Source organism: Cygnus olor, chromosome 1, assembly GCF_009769625.2.
Source record: "Cygnus olor isolate bCygOlo1 chromosome 1, bCygOlo1.pri.v2, whole genome shotgun sequence".
NCBI classification, from domain to species: domain Eukaryota; kingdom Metazoa; phylum Chordata; class Aves; order Anseriformes; family Anatidae; genus Cygnus; species Cygnus olor.
Window position 1 is genome coordinate 45,694,882 of NC_049169.1, and position 15,296 is coordinate 45,710,177.

Genomic DNA, 15,296 nt, shown 5'->3' on the forward strand with positions numbered 1-15,296 from the left:
TCCTTTGGGTTTTGTGGTGCATCATTCTGAATTACACAGATTTCTACCTAACCACCAGCCCAACCCTATCATCTGCTGAAGACACTGCAATTCAATTTAATTGATTTTGCTATGTTAATGCCTGAGTGGCATAACCCTAGGGCAGTCAACGAGAAATACTACCTTTATTGAATATGGCCTTCAGCATTAGACTAGAGGAGATTCAAATTTGTGAGCATTATTCATTCAGCACCCCTTACTTCTTACACAATTTCATTCATCTCTGTAGCCTAGGATGCAGTATTGTTTCAGACTTTGCCTTGTGTTTTAGAGTTTTGTTCCTATGATTTCCCTACACTGAAAATAAAAGGACTGTTGCTTTCATAAGGTTTGCAGTTTCCAGTTGTAAATAATTACATCTGGTTAACATAGCCCTGGCATATACTGTTTTTTTTTTTTTTTCCTGTGATATCAAGTCATTATTGCCATTTTTTTTTTAGATCAGTATTCTCTCTTTCATTCTGGCTATTCAGTAAAACAGATTAGATTGATCTATTGCAAGAGGAAAGCTTGAGAGTAAGTACTAATTAATAGTAACTAGCACTACGTGATTAATATGGATGAAGAGATCTTTTTTTCTTGATAAACATGGAGCTGCCAGTGGGTATTAAACCAAGAGTTTATTAGTAGCTGTTTTATGAAAATGAAATATATTAATTACTCTCAAAATTACATCTTATCTTTCACAGTGCTTCATCTACCAGAACTGTTTCCCAGGCTGCAATGTTTTTGTTATAAACACTGCCTTCTAATCTATTCAGATGTATCAGTGACCCTTCAAACACTGACCGAATTCCCCTTATTGATGCTGAGAGCTGAAAAGGGGAAAGTCTAGCCAGCAGAGAAGGTACACCACAACATGGACATCTGACCTCTCCTCTGTCCTCATCTTCTGCAGGTGAGCAACTTAAATGAGAGGTTACTGTGTGCCAAAAAGAATTCACAAGTTGGACAGCAAAATCGCTTCTTCTCAAAATCAAGTAGTAGGACCACTGTGGAGCCATTATTGCAAGAGCAGAAGCCCCAGTAAACCTGCAAGGAAGATGCAAATGACCATGTCACATCCCATTCTCTGGCAGCAGCCTGCGTGCCTGCTGTCAGGAGAGAGGTGCAGCCTGGCACACAGCAGCAGCATCTGCACTGCCATGAGCTAGTCTTCATAGGTCGAGGCTATTTACCTAAGTACGTTTTTGGCCTGGAGAGGCACACTTATGCAGAAGAAAAGAGATTGAGTCCTCTAACATCTGTTCTTATTTTCATGTGCATAAATTAACTCTGTAGATATGATTTATACATTTGTGTAAACTGTGTAATTCATGGCACTGGCTAAGTCAGCATGGTAGATCATGCAGGACTGTATATGAACAGAAAAGCTCTTTCCTATACTCTAATTAAAAGTGGCCCTAATTTCTAAATGTTTTTGGCAGGGTGCCACGTTGGGATCGAGTCACAGGATGGCAAATGTCTCCTGTGTGGATGCACACAACCACTGGGAGGGCTAGACAGCCTTCATGTGCAGGTATGTTTGGAAACAAGGAGCAAGATACAGGCCAGGTTACTCTCTCACACATTATCTGGACTCAGCAGTGGCAATCATTTCATTTTGTTTCTCTGCACAACCCCGGGCAGCACAGTGGGGTTCTGAAGCACTATGGTTACTCAGTACTAACAATCAAACAATGGAAGCCAAAGGTAGCGGAAGTGATTGGGTATCCATTGTTCCTCTGCCAAATTTTGCCCTAAGTTGCAGGGGTGTCTCCTCCAAATCAATGGGAACTTTGTATCCACATTCAAGGGCGAAAGGTGGCCTCTTTCCAATGTTTTGAAATACTGTCTATTTCATTTTTGCCTTGGATTTCATCGTACCTCAGCACCTGTAACCCATCCAGTAAAACAAGAGCATATTTCACAATGACAGGTGTCCTGCTGCCAACTGAAAGTTTGGGTCCAGATTCTTCCATTTCTATTCATATCGGGTAGTATCTAATTCCCCGATACTGAAATTAGTAGAAGTGTTCTGAAGAATAAAATGATTAAATAAATATCTGTGGCTCTTAATGATCGCTGAAAGCAAACGTCATTAGGAAAACAAGGTATAAATGCTCTCTGTGAAAACATTCAGCATTTCAGCAGTGTTTTTAAAATTATTTTACTGCTAGACAATGCAGACAATTTGCTTTCAAAATAACAGAAAGAAACTAAGCATTAAATTACCCAGATGTCAACTTTTCACAAAATAAGTGAATCAGTGACAACATGGTGTATGTGTAAGTGAAGCATCAAGTAAGATGAGTAAGTTGTACAAGCTCTCATTAACATTACATAAAATGTCTGTATTTCTCATTAAGTCTCAATATTAGAGTGAGTAAGAGAGGATTTCAGTTTCAGGAGCAGTAAATGAAAGAATTTCCATAACACCTTGTGGAGAGACTATAAGGGCACAAAGGCAGTCACTGAGATGTCCCAGGACTTAGGCAATACGCTCAAGCTAAGAAATAAAAATACACTTCATCAGCATGAGAATAAAAATGAATACTGCTCATGCTCAAAGGTCATCACCATCAGATCTCTGGTTTCTTTATCAGAAAAAAAATAAATAAAAATACAGGCATAAATATTAATAGATGAGAGCAGCTTCCAAACTGACATGGTGGCAGGTGACAAGAGTCTGGACAGCTTGTGACTTTTAGGCAGGATCTCTCCCTATACCCTCAATTTTATGGATACAGATATCAAGGATTGACAATAGAACTTATGTGACATTCTGACACCTGTCTGCATCTAAAATATGTGGATAGGAGTTCTGACTAATGACGATCTATGGCTGATGGCCTGACAGTACTTAGGACCTCACTAGAAGCTATGAATAGTCCTGGTGCTTTTTCTTCACTCATTACCTTTAAATTGATTTCTAAACTCTCATTCAGCTATCACTGTGTTTCCTCTGCTGCTCTCAACTGATTTTGTGGGGTTTTGGTTTGCTGTATTTATCTTTTTCTCAGTCAGGTGTATTTTAAAGTGAAGTTCCTATCTCCATATTTATGTGTAATTCTTTTGGGCTTTCTTCTTTGTTTGACTTGAGTTTAATCTCTTCTGGCCAGTTTCTCTCTTGGACCACTCTACAGCATGATAAAGGTCAGCTGCAGCGCTTTTTGTAAGTAGCACGTCGTTACTGGTTAAGGCTGAGACAGGCTATAAAAGTTTCTACCCTAATATCAAATTTGGTACAGGCTGCTGTTCAAGCCAGCAAAGCCTGCCAAGCAGGCAAAGAGGAATTTTAAACCCACATTTAAGTCTTTTCATGCAAGGGACATTGCCAGTTTGAACGGCTATGCTCTAGCATGCAGCAATGACAATGAGCCAATGTCTGTCCAAAATGAAGGACTCTTGCGAGCTTGGAAATTCTGAGTGACTTCTGGGTCTGTGCTGTAGATCTTATAGTTATCATCATCTGTAGCAGCAGTAGCAGCAGTAAAGTTAACACAGCTACAGCTGCAAAGATTTACAAGCTGCTTTTGTTTACTCTTGCAAGCTCATTAAGTGCAGTCAAGGAAAATGCTCTTAAGTAGGCTTGAATTTGCACAGCGTGGAGAAATAGAATACATGGCAAAGAGTATTATATCTTGCATTCTGGTCATTAGTGGAAGGAAAAAATGCAGCCAGCAGCAAGTAGCTGGGTAATGCTTTATCCTCCTGCAATATAGCAAGGGAGCAATTCTAGCAGCAGTATGTCTTTTTATGCTCCCAACTTGATCCTGTCTTGAGGAAAGATGCTTCAGAAAGCCTTTTTTTTTCCATGAGCAGTAAGATATGTAGATGTATATATGCAGTGTGTACATATACACACACTAAAAAAGTTACAGTGCTTCATTTCTTGGAAACTATTCAACCCAGGGTCTGACCCAATACTCATTTTAACTGTGATTGCAGAGCCTGGCCTACAGGCTATCCATATCACTCTCAAAGCCACCCATTTCCAGTCCTTCAAACAACAGCCTCTTGTAATAAATCAAAATAAGAGAAATGTTAAAAACTACAAAATGTAAACCTAGAAACGAGTGTGCTAAGTCAAACTAAAACCGAAACTTTAGCAAGGAAATTATTCTCACATTTTCTGACTCCTTTTAATGGTTGCAAATATATAAATATTGGCATCATTTTCCATGCATTGCTAGTCCCTTCATGTCATGGATTTTCAGAGTTACAGAGCTGAGTTCAAGCCCATTTTCACGACTAGTATTGAGGTTAAATGTTCTCCCATATATTTTCCTTCTGATCATTATAAAGGAAGCCAGAATCAAAGCAGCCTGAGTATAGACAGCCTCTTTGATTGATAATTTTTATTACTTTTGAATTTTTAATGATAAGTAGATGAGGGGTAGGTAAAGTTTGTTTGTCAAGACAGAAAAAGGCAAAACACATTCTGTATTGCATCAGTGGAGAACGAAGACTATGTAACAAAGCAAAATACATCTTTGCCTCCTTTAAGGAACAAATACCAAGCCCAGTTTGGCTTTTCATCATTTTCTGGTCTTATACCTTAAGCAGGACCTTAAGAAGCAGAAATATATTGAGAATATTCCATATTTATAATTCTTCTACACACTGAGTCAGTTTTACTAAATAGACACCGAGAATAGATATTTCCCTTCTACGATAACATTCCACAGTATATCTACAGTAATATCCTAAAATCCTTCCTTCCTTTCTCTTTCCTTCTTTCTTTCTTTCCTTCTTTCCTTCCTTCCTTCTTTTTCTTTTTCTTTCTCTTGCCTTCCTTTCTTCCCTCTCTCTTTCCTTGTTTCTTTGTTTCCCTCATTCCTTCTCTCTCTCTTTCTTTGTTTCTTACAGTAATTGTATTTGCAAGCAATAATAATAAATAATATTTTATGTGAATAATTTGAAATGGTGGATTTTTTCATTATTCTTTTATGCTTGTCATTGGAGACTTGCACTGGTTTTATTTGATATAGCATTATTCATAATGCTTGCAATGTATTTATGAATAAACCTTTACCTTATGATCTTTAGACTCAAGGCTGAAATAGATTTGTTCTAGTTAATATAAAGAACAGCATTTAGATAAACCTGTTTTAATGCTAGTAAACAAATTTACTAACTTTTCAAGGTCAAAATACCAACACAGAACTGCAATGGTGTCTTCTGTTTTTTCCTTGTAAAGAAGATACTCACCACTGTTACGAATTCTTTCTTCTAAAAGAACGGTATGTCCTGTAGGAAGTTTCCTACTGAAGATCTCAGCTGAACGGAGGAACATGGCTTCTACAGCTGAGCCCTTCAGCAAAGCAATCTGATCTTCATGGTCAAGGGTTTGGAAGCCTGGGAAGACGTTGTAGATAAGTAAGGCAGCAGCAGAAAACTCCCACAGCAACAGAAAAGTACTTTTTGTCCTGAACTTCTTCCACAGGAGGTGCTACACATTTGTGTAACCTTGATGCTGGTGTTGGCTGGCTTGACAAGCGCTGCAGAGACTGAAACCTAGATTCCATAAAATAACACAGACTTGGTCCCCACTGAAGTTTAGGTGAATTAGACTCAGTGGGGGCCTTCCCTATCACTACTGGCAATTGATTTTGAAAATCAAACTCCAGAAGCCAGGCAGGCAGCATTTGTGGAGACTTTAAGATCACAAGTCTTTGCCTTTTCTGCAGCATGAAGTCATTTGGATTGCAGAAATCTGGTAGGGCTTTTTCCTTATTACCAAACCACTATCAAATTTCTAGCTCATAGCTCTGCTCACTCTCAGGTGTATTATGTGCACACATAATCCTGAACTTGACCAGTGATTGCATTCAACCAGAGCAGCACATAGCACGTTGAATTCTTTTATTCCGTTAAGGAGCTGTGTTAGCATCTGTCAGCTGACACTGCTGTACCCCTTTGCTTAATTTGTACTCTGTTCATGTCCTGAGAGCTGGTATTCCAGTTAACATAAAATTAAAGTTACAGCTGCAGTACTAGCCTTTGAAGCAAGCTCATAACACACAAATAAAGGGTCAATATCATGGGAATGCCAGGAAAATAATATTTTCCTACAGTTAGGCATTACAGTGCACCTTCCTTTAAAAAAAAAAAAAAAAAAGTGCCTGAAGAATCTTCTCAGGGGTGGCTTGGTCTGTGGCTCCAGGGCTGAGTGCAGAGAAAGGAGCTGGAAGCACGGCTCCAAGTGCTGCAGTAGCAGGAGACTGGCTTCAGAGGGTGGGCAAAGGCTTGAAGCTGGTGAGAAAACACCTGTAAACACAGCTTCCAGGCAGAGAAGGAGGGGTGGGACTTGTCTCACAAGGAACCTGTACTATGCCCAGCATTCACTCTTGAGGTAACATCCACTTGGGGGTTTAATAACAACAATAACAATAACAAAAATAAACAACTCAGGTCTTCAGTATTTGTCCATAACACACCATGCAAGGTCTATAAGTACTGGTGCCTCCAACAAGACAAAGTTCTTGTTTAAGACTCGTAATTCAGTGGATGTCATGGCTTAAAGGCTTTTCTAGAAAGGCAGCAAAGCACAAGTCTGGTGGATGTTAGTGGTAATTTACAGGCAAACTATTTGGCATTGCACTGATACATGAAAAGTCTCTAGAGACCTAACCTCTTCTCTGAATATTTTGTTCGTCAATAGATAAAAAGTGCCACATCCCAGAGTGCCAGAATTTGAATTATTCAAAATGTTCACTGCAGAACACAAATCTCCTTTTCTTTAGACAGTGTCTGAAGAATACATGTGTCAGAGGAGGTGGTGTTTTCATATAGCATTCAGAATACAATAATCAAATGGCAACTGAAGGCATCTAAGTCTCGCAATAACAAAATTTGCCCCAGCAGACTGGATATACCTGGTAGTTTTTTAGTGAATTCCACAAGAACCTGAACATGACTGGTAGCCATTTCTGTTAAAATCAGAAAATTCCCTTCAGCACTGAATTCCTCATGTAACTGTTAAAAATCAGACCAAACAAAATCTGTTAATATTCATCATCACTTCACATTTAAAAACATAAAATACAAAAATTAATAGAGTGGATCATGTAAGAGGTCTATCTAATCCTGCAGTTTGTCTCCACCGGTTGACAAAAACAAGTATTTTGGAAGGCAATGTGAGAAATAGAAGTAGACAGTGTCCTTTCCGTGAAGCATGTCACATTTTCAATGCTATGTCCACAAGTCAATGATTTAGACACTTCTTGAGCTAGAAGTTATATGTGAACCATAATATTTAACCAAAAGCCTTGTTATCCATGAATTTGTCTACTTTCTTTTTTGAATTGTCTTTATTTTTAACCTCCTCAATCTCCCATGGAAATAAGTTGCACAAGTTAATTACAGGTTATACAGCCACCCCCCTGCAAGTGTCTTCCTTTTATTTTTCAAAGTTGAGAACTTAGAAAATAATCTTGTTCATTTGTTTTGCTTGGTTTTGTTTGTTTGTTTGTTTGTTTTTAAAGAATTAACATGACCGTTTTGTGAAAAGAAAATGGTAAAAATCTTGTTTAAATCCTTTTTTGTCTCTTCTGCCTATTTCCCAACATTTTGCCATCTTAGCATGAAAAAATGAATTTTTAAAGGGAAAACAGAATTTCTAGAAGGTATAGAGGAAAAGGAAAGAAAATTGAATTAAACAAAAACCTGGAAGATGTTGGGAATTTGGGTCCAATAAATGGAAAGACTTTCAAGCTTCCAGGCTGGTAGCTTTAAAGAAAGGAAGCTTGGAAGTCCAACTCAAATCACTGCCTATACTGATAAAAGAAAAACAAAGTTCCAATCAGCAAAAGTTACATTTGAGTATAAAAGTGTGTTTTCAAAGAGTAGAAAGCTTTTTCTTAGCATTTAAATTTAGTAAACAATGATGTGGTCTAACTAATGACTAAATGGCAGAGTTTATGTCCCCTTGCAGCATGTTTAAGCTGTAAATTTATACCCATAGTCTACCTAATCCTCAGTTTTTTCATCCACATCTCAATAATCAATCAATCAATGTACTTACTAGCTTTTTTGACACCTCCTGAGGTATTTGTTGTTTACTGTATGAATCCATGATGTAATCAAGAAGGTTCTGCTGTTCTGGGGTAAATTCTACTTTCTCCTATACTGGCAAAAAAAAAAAGCCCATCATGAAATGCAGTTAAATAGAAATGATCTAGCATCTTGTGCATTAGGCAAAAGATATACACCTATTTCTTACACTTGGAGTTAAAGCAGGTGAGATTTGCTTGCCACCACAAGAAATCAGATTTCTATAGAAGTCCACAGGGAAGCATTTAAGGGTTTTAAATAGCATGAGTTTATGTAGTTTATTCTTAGAAATTAGGAAACAATTATCAAATAACTAAGTATGCTCAAACTTCACTATCACTCCTCACTATATATGATATATACCTGAGATACATCACAGAAAAAAATATTTTATGGATGCTTTACAGAGTTTTGACTAAAAATATCAAAACTACTTCTATATGCAAGGTATTTCCTTGACATGGGTGGGAGATGGATTTTTAATTAATGCGGATAGCTCCATAGAGTTTATGAGTATTATTCACTGTACAAGCCACATTTACCTCAAACATCGCCACTACTATTACAAGAATTTTATTACCCTATACATTTTAGTTGTAGATGTCACTTGCTTCATGTCATGTCCTTCGTTATCTTCATTGACCGTTTGATCTGGGGGCTGTTTCACATTTTTCCGTAGCCTTTTTGACTTGCATTGTATTTCTGTTAACAGACCTAGAACACACAATACAATAGGTATTTTTTGGATTTATATATGCTTTAGGCACTAACTATATAAACATGCCCATGAATGCCCTTTACACTAACAAATCTACTTACCTGTACAGAACGTTTCCTGAACATGTCATTATCCTTGGATGCGAGCCTAATGAGATATACAACTATACACTAATGAGTACTCTAGCCCAATAGGAGCCCATCTACAGAGCAAAACAGTTGGTGCTACTGACTCAGCATTCACACAGTGTGCATGTCAGGGGGCTTGTTTTTGGACCAGCTCTAATATGGTGTTACAGACAGAGTGTGATGGGAGTGTGATGGAGTATGTTTTTGGTTTCGTTTCATCCAAAATGAAGCCCTTTCTTGTGCTCCAAGACCAGAACCAATGCACAGTAAACAGGGACAACTAGAAGACTGTAGTTAAAAGTGTGCTTGTGATCCGACCCAAAAGAGTAGTTGAGGTGCTGCTGTTCTTACACAAAGGGCGGTGGATATTTTCAATAATCTTTAAGCATTACTATGGCTATAGTGCAGATTCTTTGCAAAGTCCTCTTAGAAGAGGACTCACAGGCTTTAGCTGTTGGAGTGTCATTATATGAATAGACCAACAGCTGAAAATTTTGGCTCATAAGTAACTCAGACTGGCAAATGTACCTGAAAAAATGTATTAATTTAAAATGTTAATGTTTGATGTTTAAAATGCCTTGATATTTTGCATCCCTTTGTCTTAGAGGACTGAATAAAGCCATGGTTTTACTCTAAAGTTTAATTTGCCCTACTGAAAAGATATTTGCATTGCTGTATTTTTTTTTTTGTTCTAGGCTACATTTCAGTCCCTTGAACCAAGGAGCATTCGTATGTGGATGTAAAAAAAAAAAAAAAACAACAACAAAAAACTAGCAATTTGCTTGTGCTAACAAAAGAAAGGGACAATACGTACCCTAAACAACCTGTGGAAGACAGCCAGAAAGCACAAATGAAAAAGCGAACAGCTAAGTATTCATCTAAAAATAAACCTATCAGCGCAGGGCTTTTTTTTTTTTCTTTAAAAAAAGAGCTGCTTTCAAGTATCCTTCCCATTCTTCACCTCTGAAAATGCAGAGCAGGAAAAGAGGCTCATTCAGTGAGTATATGATGGTAGAGGAAGATACCATGAAAACAGTGAATTTCGTTGTGAATGTTTTTAATTTCCTGTTTAAGCACTATATAAAATAACCTACCTGAACTGCTGAGAAAAGAGGAAATTTACATGATTCAAATAAGACCTTCAAATAATACCTTGAAAGGGGGGAATAGGAATGGTGGAGATAATAATTGGTATTGAGCCATGTAATTTGTGCTGCTGCCCAGCATCATAGATTTCGTTTTCTAAATATTATTTGATGGATACTTTGGTGGTGTTAATGGGTTTGTACCATTTTCCACCAACTTAGGATACTATCCTTCCTAGGGAAAATGTTGTTTACTTTTGCCTTAAGCAATAAGACTAGACTTTCTTATGCTTTCTGCTACCGAGTTGTACATTGACTTCTTATTCTGACTCCATTTAGGTTAGCTGCAAAACTCATGTGAGAAACAGGACTTACTTTTTACCTCAGAGCTAGCTGGACTTCCATGAGTATTAACTGGCTATCAAGTTCCAGGAAGAGTGGCATAATCTGTGTCTTCCCTAGGTAGACATTTCACACAAGAAAGTTACAGTTTATAACAAAACCACAGCAAACAACCAAACCTGATGGTTAGCAATTTTGATCTTTTGTGTATAAAGGGCAGGAGTAGGATTATTGAGTAGACATACCATAAATGTTTATAAGACTTTACCTCCTTGTTCAGAGGAAAAAAAGAATCCACAGTGCTTGTAATTACAATCCTACAAAATGAGTAAGTGAAACAAAGTTCAAGGTAGCCTTTTATTTCCTAGTCACTTTTTTTCAAATAAATGCTCTATACTCCTAGAAGCTTTGTGTTTTACTGTCCTGGATTGCCTTGAACTAAAAGCAATTATACAACACACTCCTACTTAAAAGCCATTAAATAGTACCTTGCAGAACATCCTCATTGCAGTACATTAGAGCACGCTTATGTTTAAGTCATGAGCGACACAAGATACCCAGAGTTTCCATTGCAGAGAGAGTCAAATAGCAGTGGCACTCATTGGCTTTTATTTCACATGTGCCAATTTGTGAAAATGATCAGCCAGTTTAAAAGTTTCATGTCTGCCTAGTCAGTATTATTTACGCTGACCTATTTTTTTCAGTGATCACTTGCTTTTTGTCATACTAAGTCACTCAGGCTATTTTGAACCCTCCAAATATTGGAACAATGGATCTGGGATCAGCACCGAAGGGGACTCATTCTCCTCTGACACTCAGGGACCCACTGAGTGCTGTCATCTCAGTGATGGTGTCTGTTCATATATTTACATACTGCACGAGAATATGTCGTATCTCGGGATCTTTGTAGCCTGTTCAATTTGCAGAATGAAAGATTAATTACATTATGCTTGCAGTGTGTTCCAAATATTGATGGAGCTTATTGTTTCTCACAAAACCAACAGTTAATATAGCATCTTCTGATCAGATTGAGGGATAGAAGTATATTAAAAATTCCAAGTAGATTAATTTCCTGTATGAACCCAAATTGGTTTCACACATACGTGCATGCTAAAATGATTGGATCCATCAAGAAAAATAAATTGTAGCCCTGTTTGTTCATGAAAGGCAGAAGAGCAGATGTTTACAGACCGTTTTCAGGAGCCAGCCTGCAAAAACATTTTACTCTAAATGTTTTAAACATGTTTAAAGTTGCACTCCAATATCCCTGTTGTTCTAAGTTGCTCAGTGAAGTTTATAAGCTGTCAGCCTGAATGGAGTATTCACTTTAATATGAAACATTAATAAAGTCCATCAGCCTCATTTCTGGACCCAGTTCTACCTATCTGTCTATATTCAAGGCAGGAAAATCCATAGCACCACACAAAAAGCTAATAAGACTATAAAAAAGGGCTAGCCCTCAGAAGGCTTTGCGTGATTGCTGGGTGAGGTCTGGGAACATACACTTGGCAAGCCCACAGTAACTTCATGTTAATGGCAGTCTTCCTCTTTTCTGAAAAACAATGTTGTTTGAATACCAGCATTTGGACTAGCAAGAACTTGACAGGGAGAGGCCCAGAAGGAGTAGTGAAGCAAATGTGTTTGCCTATTCCAATAGGATTTGATGCATAGTTTCAGCATTATCTTTAATGCACCTTCTACTGGCTAGAGTGTATCTTTTATAGATTTATTATTAAGACCATATTGATTAAACAAATACAGTATTTGATGTGTTCTCTGCACACTCTCACTATATGATGCAAATACCTGTATACATACATTCAGCCAACATTCCCATTTGCTTGCATTTCCTTAGACGGCACTCCTGGCATTTTCTCCTCATATACATGTCCATCTCGCAGTTGCCTCCATTTTTACACTTGTATACTGCATTTTTTGTGATGCTTCTTCTGAAGAACCCTGCACAACACAACAGTGACATAGATAAAAGAAAACACTCAAAACGGCAGAGTAATCAAATTGATGAGCACCTCCATCTGGGTTTTCTGAATGACAAAAGCTCTGCTGCACTGCCAGTTTCTTTCAGTGCCTAGGTGACTACATTCTTGCTCTTTGGTTTGAGAATAGTATCAAAGTTGTATAATTTAATTGGGGGGTGAGGTGGGGTGTTGAAGATTGCATGCACATACATTAGGAATAAGGCCCTGGAACTGTCAGCCTTAGGAAAATTCAGACCTAAATCTGAAATATGCCTACAGCACTAGAGCTGTAGGGATGATGCCGTACAAATAGTTAGTGAAAAAAATATGAGCCTGATAAGTCTCTTGAGATACAGAACGCACCGGAACAGAGCTGTGTAACTAGGTACACTTCCCTCAGCCCCTGGAAGCAGGAAATCCCAAGTACTGGTCTGCTTGCCTACCCCCAGGTTTAGTGTACATGTGGCCTCCTACTCTGTGTACAAGATACTCCAGCCTCTTTCACTAAATATTGTCCACCTGATGAGCTAAGCAGTCACATAACTTCAACTACACAAGCAGCTGAACTGGTATCATTACTGGATTCACAGCAAAGTTGCACAGTGGTAACTGCAAACCACAATTGATCCCAGAAGTCTACAGGACGTTGACTCACTCTGTAGAAATCTACTATTTGGCTGCTGCCTAGCACATCTCGGAGAGAAGAACCATGGGCAAAACATGCAATGCTCCAGATACAAAATTTAATACAATAAAAGTCATCACAAAACAGAGTCATTGCTGCCAATCATGACTTGAATGAACGTCTCCTGAATTTTTAGTGGTACTTGCTGTACCATCACTATCTTTTATGTTATCCTTCATACGGCAGAGACTATTTAGCATCAGCTGCAGATGGAATTAACTCTCTATGGCACAGGCGGGAAGCTCTGTTCTCCTTCTCACCCGACAGCAGGCTTTTGAGATAGACTCCTGGGAGCTTTTGCTGGCAGATCACTTATTTATAGTGCAATTCAAAGTAGAGCTCTGTGTAAATTTACATTAACCAAAACTATTCACAAAACTTTTGCTTTCTCCTTGCCACTGTCTGGCGCAATAAAAACAAAATTGTTTTCCAACCTGGCACTTTCATGCAGTAGGAGAGGCACCAGATAACACACAGTCTCCCACACTCAGATGTGAGTCTGAATTTTTGTCCATTGAAGGACTTGTCTGCTTGTTTTCAGAATGTGTTGACCTGGGAAAACATCCTGTTGAATCTGGGCGAGATAACGTGGTAGAAGATGTGATGATTTTGCCATTGTCAGATGACAATTTCCCAACTTTGGCCCAAGTTATTATAATTGTATTATCTCTTTCAAGCACCAGTGTGTGGCTACCACTAAAACAATTCCACTATCTGGTCACAAAAAAATCTGGCATTTCTCTGAATCCGCTTTATTTCCTGCTTGAAATCTCTTTCATACTGTTTTATTGGCTTCTTTTCAGATAAATATACTTGACTGGCACCAGTCTCCTTTGAAATGCAGATTGCTTAAAACCTTCTGCAGCCCTAGGCATTATTTTTATCCATCATTCACGTGGTGTTTAATACATTACCATTTACTGCTCAGGGAAGGGAGATAAAGGCCTGGATTTAAGCTGTAGGTTCTCAGTGTCAGTTAAAGGCAATTATTTGTTAAATTAAAACCTGTAATTTGTGACAAATATTAATTAGTAGTAAATATTAAAAAGCTCTAGTCAAATATTTTTTACATTCTTAGTCCAATTTATCACTCACCCTCTCTACAAGGTGTGTGTTTGCTTTTTCATGGGGGAACAAAGAAGAAGAGCTTTAGTAAATGAATGTTTAAAAAACACAAAAAAATGTGAAAGAATGCAAAAATAGGGATGCAACATGATAGGAACCAATAGGATTCAAGTGGTCAAATATTTGCTCTTTAAAACAAGGTTTTTGGAAAAGTGAAATGAGAAATGAAATATATATTTTTTTCCACACACACAAAAAAATTGGTTTTAACCCTACCCTCACTTCAGTTTTATCATGAAGTGACTCTTGAATCATGGTCTTCTTGAACAGACTTCATAATTTATTTTTAAATTAGCTTTTAGGTATGAGTAAAAAAAAAGTAATAAATTTTCTTTACTAAAGATTACAAATTAACTTAAATTGTTTGAAATATTTTATGAGTGACCATCTATACCAGGGGAAGTTTAAAAAAAATAAAATTGGAGATGAATCAGAAATGGCATCTGTTAGGATAATGAAGGGGCAGCCCCAAAAGGTGAAGGTTTTTCTGGCACCATCTAACTTTTATCTGATCTTACCAAATTACAAAAACCATTTGGCTGGAAATGTTGATTTTTCTTTGTTCTCTTAGCTAGTCATGAATATGATTAATTATGCCTAGAGTTGCTCCAATATTACTGATGCTGATTTTCTTATGGAAATTATGAACATTGAAGGAAGACAGCTGTTAAAAATGTAGATGAAAGCTTTGTAAATATCTCAGTTTGCCATCCTGGTGTCTAACTGTTTTGGGGATCTCAGTTTAAAGTTTTTGAAGTTCACTGTTGCTAACAAAGCACCTGCTCCACTCTATCAGACTATCAGGGTGTAGAATAGCATTCCTTCCACCTATCCTCACATGATGGGTGCCAACACGAAGAGAAGATTAATGTAGCACCACTCTTCACAGAAAGTATGCTTGTTCTGGTGTAAGAGACATCAAGCATTATCAGCAATGGTTTGAAAACTGCCAGAACTCTTACCTCTGCTCTCTGTAGAGGGAATTCACAACCAGCTGTTCCCTCAGCAGAACATACTCAGTGTCTCTATTGAACAAGGGCAATGCTATATCACACTCGTTCTGTAGCATCTCAAAATGGCCCTTAAAACCCAGTGCCACTATACAGACTAAGGCTATACAAAAAAGTCTTTGATGTCTGTCTGCAAAGACTGTCTCAG

The 15,296-nt window shown here is 37.8% G+C and overlaps 1 protein-coding gene across 3 annotated transcripts in view; it reads right to left on the minus strand.

The window, feature by feature from the left end:
• The window catches only part of NR1H4 (nuclear receptor subfamily 1 group H member 4), a 33,789-nt gene that overhangs the window by 5,675 nt on the left and 12,818 nt on the right, over positions 1–15,296 (minus strand). For all 3 annotated transcript variants that reach the window (XM_040556309.1, XM_040556317.1, XM_040556323.1), the window contains 5 exons: positions 12,168–12,308; positions 8,657–8,790; positions 8,048–8,146; positions 6,900–6,999; positions 5,233–5,379 (listed from right to left, as the gene is read on the minus strand). In XM_040556309.1, coding sequence (XP_040412243.1) covers positions 5,233–5,379; positions 6,900–6,999; positions 8,048–8,146; positions 8,657–8,790; positions 12,168–12,308 — 621 coding nt within the window. The remainder of the gene's footprint in view (positions 1–5,232; positions 5,380–6,899; positions 7,000–8,047; positions 8,147–8,656; positions 8,791–12,167; positions 12,309–15,296) is intronic.